The sequence below is a fragment of the Heterodontus francisci genome, unplaced genomic scaffold, assembly GCF_036365525.1.
Source record: "Heterodontus francisci isolate sHetFra1 unplaced genomic scaffold, sHetFra1.hap1 HAP1_SCAFFOLD_596, whole genome shotgun sequence".
Classification (NCBI taxonomy): Eukaryota; Metazoa; Chordata; class Chondrichthyes; order Heterodontiformes; family Heterodontidae; genus Heterodontus; species Heterodontus francisci.
In genome coordinates this window covers 41,504-49,183 of record NW_027140726.1, presented here as the reverse complement: position 1 = coordinate 49,183, position 7,680 = coordinate 41,504, and the positions used below count along the sequence as shown (strand labels likewise).

Here is a 7,680-nt window from a genome sequence, read left to right as displayed (position 1 = left end):
TAAAATTTCTCGAGTGGAACCTGAACCTTTGACCTAGTGAGTCAGGAACAGGAGTTTCACCTGCTGTGTAACTGAGTTAATATAAACCATCCGTCCCTCTGCAGAATCTGTCCATCTCGACTGCCACTCACTGCTCTTTGCACCTTTCCATTGCCAATGAATTTATTTTGAATGAATTAGAGTTTTTCAGCTGAATACAAGAATTGAAGGGATGTCTGAGAGAGAGGTTTAGGTGAATGGAAAAGGGAGTTTTATTCTCTCTAAGACAGTTTTATTGTGCCTAAGAGAGTTTTGGTCTCTCTAAGAGAGAGTTTTAGGCATGTCTAAGAGAAAGATTTGCGTCTCAGAGAATTTTACTTGAATGTAAGAGAGTTTTATTCAGCCTAAGAGATGATTTTCGTCTCTCTAATCAAGTGTTTTATTGTGTCTGAGTGTTTTATTGTGTCTGAGTGTTTTATTGTGTCTAAGAGAGAGTTTAATTGTGTCTACGACAGTGTTAAGCATGTCCCAGAGAGAGTATTAAGTGACTCTAAGAGAGAGTTTTATTCTCTCTGGTGGAGAGTTTTATTGTGCCTAAGACAGAGTTTTCGGTGACTCTAAGGGACAGTATGTGTGTTCGCTCATGAATGAGCCTCTTGTTTGGCTCCTGTTTTGCAGATGGTGGAAGACATGGGACCCTTCAGCAGACCTGCAGGGAGAATTCAGGATTCTGGAGTCTGCCACCCACCTCCAGGTAGTGGGAGGGATCTGCTGGGAGAGCCGGCTTTGGAATGTGAAGCTGCACCACCCATACAGCAGCAAGAGTGTATGGAGAGGGACAGGAGGCCTCGGTTCCGTGGGCTGCGCAGGAGGGTGACAATCGAGGAGCTGCTGGATGCTGGGATTATTGACGTGTCCACAGCTCAACAGCTGGATGATGGACAGGCCTCAGTGGAGGAGGTGAGCCGCACCATCTGCACCTACTTGGAGGGATCAAGCTGTGTGGCAGGAGTCCTGGTGAGGGAGTATGGGAGGAAGTTGTCCATCTACCAGGCCATCCTGGAGCAGAGGCTGAGGCCTGGAACGGGCTTGCTGCTGCTTGAGGCCCAGGCTGCCACTGGGTTCATGGTGGACCCTGCCCAGGGCCTGAAGCTGACAGTGGGCCAGGCAGTCAGGAGGGGTCTGGTGGGCCATGAGCTGAGGGACAAGCTGCTATCAGCTGAGCGAGCGGTCACTGGCTACACTGACCCTGACTCAGGTGCCCTCATCTCACTCTTCCAGGCCATGCAGAGAGGCCTTATTGTTCCCTCTCATGCCCTCCGCCTCCTTGAGGCTCAGGTGGCCACAGGTGGCATCATTGACCCCCAGCATAGTCACCGCCTGCCAGTGGAGGCAGCTTACCGGCGCGGACTATTCGACCGAGAGTTGCACGCCACACTCAGTGACCCCAGCGACGACACCAAAGGCTTCTTTGACCCCAACACCCAGCAGAACCTCACCTACCTCCAACTGACCCGCACCTGTGTCCGTGACCCCGAGACCGGCCTCCTGCTCCTGCCCCTCGGGGTCACTGGACAACATTCTCCTCCAACACTCAGCTCCAGTAATGAAGTTCAGCAAGTGAGGGAGTGGGGTACAGGGACTGAGGGAGTGGGGTTCAGAGGCTAAGGGAGTGAGGTTCAGGGAATGAGGGAGTGAGGGAGTGGGGTTCAGGGAGTGGGGTTGAGGCAGTGAGGGAGTGGGGCTCAGGAAGTGAGGGAATGCGGTTCAGGGGGTGAGGGAATGGGGTTGAGGGAGTGAGGAATGGGGTTGAAGAAGTGAGGAAATGGGGTTCGGGGAGTGAGGAGTGGGGTTCAGGGAGTGAGGAGGTGAGGCTCGGACTGAGGGAGTGGGGTTCGGGGAGTGAGGAAGTGGGATTCGGGGAGTGAGGGAATGGGGTTCAGGGAGTGAGGAAGTGTATTTGAGGAGTGAGGAATGGGGTTCAGGGAGTGAGGAATGGTGTTTGGAGGGTGAGGAAGTGGGTTTCGGTGAGTGGGGTTCGGAATGTGAGGAAATGGGGTTCGGGGAGTGAGGAGTGGGGTTCAGGGAGTGAGGAGGTGAGGCTCGGACTGAGGGAGTGGGGTTCGGGGAGTGAGGAAGTGGGATTCGGGGAGTGAGGGAATGGGGTTCAGGGAGTGAGGAAGTGTATTTGGGGAGTGAGGAATGGGGTTCAGGGAGTGAGGAATGGTGTTTGGAGGGTGAGGAAGTGGGTTTCGGTGAGTGGGGTTCGGAATGTGAGGAATAGGGTTCGGGGAGTGAGGGAGTGGAGTTGAGGGAGTGAGGGAATGGGGTTGGGGGAGTGAGGAAGTGGGATTCAGAGAGTGATGGAGTGCACTGGAGTAACCATATAAATGGCTACAAGAGCAGGTCAGAGGCTGGGAATTCTGTGGCGAGTAACTCACCTCCTGACTCCCCAAAGCCTGTCCACCATCTACAAGGCACAAGTCAGGAGTGTGATGGAATACTCTCCACTTGCCTGGATGGGTGCAGCTCCAACAACACTCAAGAAGCTTGACACTATCCAGGACAAAGCAGCCCGCTTGATTGGCACCCCATCCACAAACATTCACTCCCTCCACCACCGACACACAGTGACAGCAGTGTGTACCATCTACAAGATGCACTGCAGCAATGCACCAAGGCTCCTTAAACAGCACCTTCCAAACCTGCGACCTCTACCAACTAGAAGGACAAGGGCAGCAAATGCATGGGAACACCACCACCTGCAAGTTCCCCTCCAAGCCACACACCATCCTGACTTGGAACTATATCACCGTTCCTTCACTGTCACTGGGTCAAAATCCTGGAACTCCCTTCCTAACAGCACTGTGGGTGTACCTACCCCACATGGACTGCAGCGGTTCAAGAAGGCAGCTCACCACCACCTTCTCAATGGCAATTAGGAATGGGTAATAAATGCTGGCCTGGCCAGTGATGCCCACATCCCATGAATGAATAAAAAAAGAGTGAGGAAGTGGGGTTTGGGGAGTGGTATTTATTTCTGCACTTTAAACCTTTGTCAATGCACAGTGGTGCAGTGTTAGCACCGCAGCCTCACAGCTCCATCGACCCGGGTTCAATTCTGGGTACTGCCTGTGTGGAGTTTGCAAGTTCTCCCTGTGTCTGCGTCGGTTTCTTCCGGGTGCTCCAGTTTCCTCCCACAGCCAAAAGACTTGCATGTTGATAAGGTGAATTGGCCATTATAAATTGCCCCTAGTATAGGTAGGTGGAAGGGGAATATCGGGACAGGTGGGCATGTGGTAGGAATATGGGATTAGTGTAGGATTAGTATTAAAAAAAATGGGTGATTAATGGGTGATTAATGGGTGGCACAGACTCGGTGGGCCGAAGGGCCTGTTTCAGTGCTGTATCTCTATTTCAAAAAGAAAAATCAATAAATCAAATAATGTTTCATCTGCATTTTAGTGTTTATTCAAATGAAGGTGTTAGAAAATGTTAGAACAATCAAACACTCCCAGGACAGGTACAGCACGGGGGTTAGATCAGGGTGGATGATCCAGCTGCCTCGCGCGTTCTCACAATGCCTGGAAGATTGTGGTGCAAAGCTGTGTTTACTGGCTATAAACGAGGCCTTCGAAACCAAAGAGAACACACTGCTCTCCTGAAGATTGAGGGTGTTTATTGTCGGGATGAGACAGAATTTTACCTGGGCAAGAGATGTGCCTATGTCTACAAAGCAAAGAACAACACTGTTACTCCTGGTGGTAAACCAAACAGGACTCGTGTCATTTGGGGTAAAGTGACCCGTGCTCATGGAAACAGTGGCATGGTGCGTGCCAAGTTCAGCAGTAACCTTCCTGCTAAGGCAATTGGGCACAGGATTCGTGTGATGCTGTACCCATCAAGGATTTAAAGCACAGCTGTACATAAGTTGACAATAAATAGTAAAATGATCTAAAAAAAAAAGGGGGTTAGATACAGAGTAAAGCTCCCTCTACACTGTCCCCATCAAACACTCCCAGGACAGGCACAGCACGGGGGTTAGATACAGAGTAAAGCTCCCTCTACACTGTCCCATTAAACACTCCCAGGACAGGTACAGCACGGGGTTAGATACAGAGTAAAGCTCCCTCTACACTGTTCCCCCATCAAACACTCCCAGGACAGGTACAGCACGGGGTTAGATACAGAGTAAAGCTCCCTCTACACTGTCCCCATCAAACACTCCCAGGACAGGTACAGCACGGGGTTAGATACAGAGTAAAGCTCCCTCTACACTGTCCCCCATCAAACACACCCAGGACAGGTACAGCACGGGGTTAGATACAGAGTAAAGCTCCCTCTACACTGTCCCCCATCAAACACACCCAGGACAGGTACAGCACGGGGTTAGATACAGAGTAAAGCTCCCTCTACACTGTCCCCATCAAACACACCCAGGACAGATACAGCACGGAGGTTAGATACAGAGTAAAGCTCCCTCTACACTGTCCCCCATCAAACACACCCAGGACAGGTACAGCACGGGGTTAGATACAGAGTAAAGCTCCCTCTACACTGTCCCCATCAAACACACCCAGGACAGATACAGCACGGGGTTAGATACAGAGTAAAGCTCCCTCTACACTGTCCCCATCAAACACACCCAGGACAGGTACAGCACGGGGTTAGATACAGAGTAAAGCTCCCTCTACACTGTCCCCATCAAACACTCCCAGGACAGATACAGCACGGAGGTTAGATACAGAGTAAAGCTCCCTCTACTCTGACAACATCCACCTCTGCTTCACCATCACCTCTCGACTCCTCCACTGTCTCTAAATTATCAGACTAATTATTTGATGTCTAATACTGGATGAGCCAAAATTTCCTCCATCTAAATATTAAGATTGAAGGCATTGTGTTTGTCTCCACCACAAACTCTGTTCCCTCGTCATTGACTTCATCTCTCTCTCCCCGCCATCTGTCTGAAACTAAACCAGCCCATTTGTAACCTTGGTGTTGTATTTGACCCCGAGATGAACTTCTGACCACCTATCCGCTCTGTCACTAAGTTGCCTCTTTCCACCTCTGTAACATTGCCTGACTCCAGTCCTGTCTCAGCTGATTTGCTGCTGAAACCCTCATTCATACCTTTGTTACCTCTTGGTTTGATTTTTCCAATATGGCCATGGCCGACCTCCCACATTCTGTCCTTCGTAAACTCGAGCTCATCCAGAACTTATTACCCAATATGGGAACTTCTTGCTGGAAATGTCTGTTCACTTCCTGCCGGTCATACATGAGAAATGAGTCTGTGCAGACCATAATGTTTCTGTACTGCAGGATCAGTATGTAAAGGGTTAAATTCTTGCCAGCCAAGATTTTTGCTTCCGGAGAGGAGTCTAAGGGTCACAAATTCATTCTGCAGGGAGTAGCAATGTCACTGCTTTCATAAGCTCATCCCTGTAGCTGTGCTTTTTTTAAAAATTCATTTATGGGATGTGGGCATCGCTGGCCAGGCCAGCATTTATTGCCCATCCCTAATTGCCCTTGAACTGAGTGGCATTTAAGAGTTAACCACATTGCTGTGGGTCTGGAGTCACACGAAGGTCAGACCCAGTAAGGACAGCAGATTTCCTTCCCTAAAGGATGTTAGTGAACCAGATGGGTTTTTACAATAATGGATTAGCTTTTCATTCCAGATTTATTGAATTCACCATCTGCTGTGGTGGGATTTGAACTCCTGTCTCCAGGTCTTTAGCTTGGAATTTCTTGGTTACTAGTCCAGTGACATTACCACTACACCATTGCCTTCCCCAGGAAGTATCATACTCATGACACAAACCAACAACCTCAACCACCATTAAGCCTCTTGCACAGTGTCTTCATCCAGAATGGCTGATGTCACCTTTCTGTGTTACTGAAATCATCAAAACTAGAAGAAAGAAAGACAGACTTGCATTTTACAGCACTTTTCACAACCTCAGGACATCCCAAAGTGCTTTACAGCCAATGAGGTGCAGTCACTATTGGAATGTAGGAAACACAGCAGTCAATTTGTGCACAGCAAGCTCCCACAAACAGAAGTAAGATAATGACCAGATAATCTGTGTTTTTTTGTGATGTTGATTGAGGGATAATTATTGGCCAGGACATGGGGGAGATAATTCCCCTGCTCTTCTTCAGAATAGTGCCATAGGATCTTTTATATCCACCTGAAGCCAAACGGGGACTCAGTTTAACATCTCCTCTGAAAGACATCATCTCTGACCGTCCAGAGCACAGGTCTTCAGTACTATTGCCGGAATATTGTCAGGGCCCATAGCCTTTGCAGTATCCAGTGCCTTCAGTCATTTCTTCATATCACGCAGAGTGAATCGAATTGGCTGAAGCCTGGCATCTGTGATGCTGGGGATTTCAGGAGGAGGCAGAGATGGATCATCAACTCGGCACTTCTGGCTGAAGATTGTTGCAAATGCTTCAGCCTTATCTTTCACACTGATGTGCTGGGCTCCCCCATCATTGAGGATGGGGATATTTGTGGAGCCACTTCCTCCAGTTAGTTGTTTAATTGTCCACCACCACTCACGACCGGATGTGGCAGGACTGCAGAGCTTAGATCTGACCCGTTGGTTATGGTTCTGTCTATCGCATGCTGTTTATGAAGTTTGGCACGCAGATAGTCCTGTGTTGTAGCTTCACCAGGTTGACACCTCATTTTGAGGTATTCCTGACATGCCCTCCTAAGCTCTCCAATGTTCCACTGTCTGAATGAATGTCACTCTCAGTGTTCCCTCCATTTCTCTCACCAATGGTGTCTGTTTAATAGACTAGCTTCCCTCATTCCCTCGAAGACTTGCAATCCAGACAATTCTCACTACCCAGGGCAAGAATCTCTCCATATCCAGTCAGGACGTGGAGCTGGATTTACAGGCAGTCGTCGAAGCTCAGCTCATCCCCTCCTTGTCGCAGTTCATTTTATCAGCTAATCCATGATTCTAATGCAAGTTTAAACAGTGCCTGCTGCAACATGAGGCCAGAAGGGTTTCATATAAAGGGTATTTGTGTAGCAGGTGGGATTGAGAGGTAGCTGGATACTATTGCTATTCATGAACTTTTCTCTGCTGGTGTGTAATATCTTCCTATTAAATGGAGCCTGGAGTGGCTGTGATGTTTTCAGACTCCACACTTAGCTTTGTTCTTGAGGGATCTAGATTGTTCCATTTACTTTCCAGTTACTGTAATCGTGGCAGTTGTGATGGGGCTAATTTTAGTTAAGGGATGTTAAATAAAGTGGATTTGGTAATCCTGTCCTGTGTTGGACTCTGTGTTTTGATGTCTCTGGTATGAATGCTTCAAGTTGCACGTTGTTAAGCTGTGCCCCTGCTGGAAAGCTATCTGGCTGAATTCATGATCAATAATCAATGACATTCCCATTGCCAGGTACAAGGAGTTGGGAGCAGGAGATTCCGCAATCCTGTAAACCTGCTCCTCCGCCTGTAGAATTCCACCACTTTAACTCCTGGTGTTTCCTCTGCATCCCTTCATGGTCTTAGCTACCCTCGGAGATCTCTGCACATTCTCACAATCCCCTTCCTGGATTGACTTTTCACAGCTTTATGCTGTTTACATTTAAGTTTTCCAATCAGCTATAGAGGGATCACAGCAACAGGGCTCAGTCACAACATCTCACAACATCTAGTCTGGTTACAGATTGAC

At 48.7% G+C, this 7,680-nt stretch overlaps 1 protein-coding gene across 1 annotated transcript; it reads left to right on the top strand.

Annotated features, from left to right (window-relative positions):
* Nucleotides 1–3,521: 3,521 nt before the first annotated feature.
* On the top strand, nucleotides 3,522–3,945 carry LOC137360558 (large ribosomal subunit protein eL33-like). The gene has a single exon (XM_068025960.1). It carries the CDS (start codon nucleotides 3,560–3,562, stop codon nucleotides 3,890–3,892), a length of 333 nt encoding a protein of 110 aa, XP_067882061.1. The 5' UTR covers nucleotides 3,522–3,559; the 3' UTR covers nucleotides 3,893–3,945.
* The last annotated feature ends 3,735 nt before the right edge of the window (nucleotides 3,946–7,680 follow it).

What these genes read in the sequence shown, in the direction of transcription:
- LOC137360558 (XM_068025960.1), top strand. Translation starts at nt 3,560, where the DNA reads ATGCCTGGAAGATTGTGGTGCAAAGCTGTGTTTACTGGCTATAAACGA.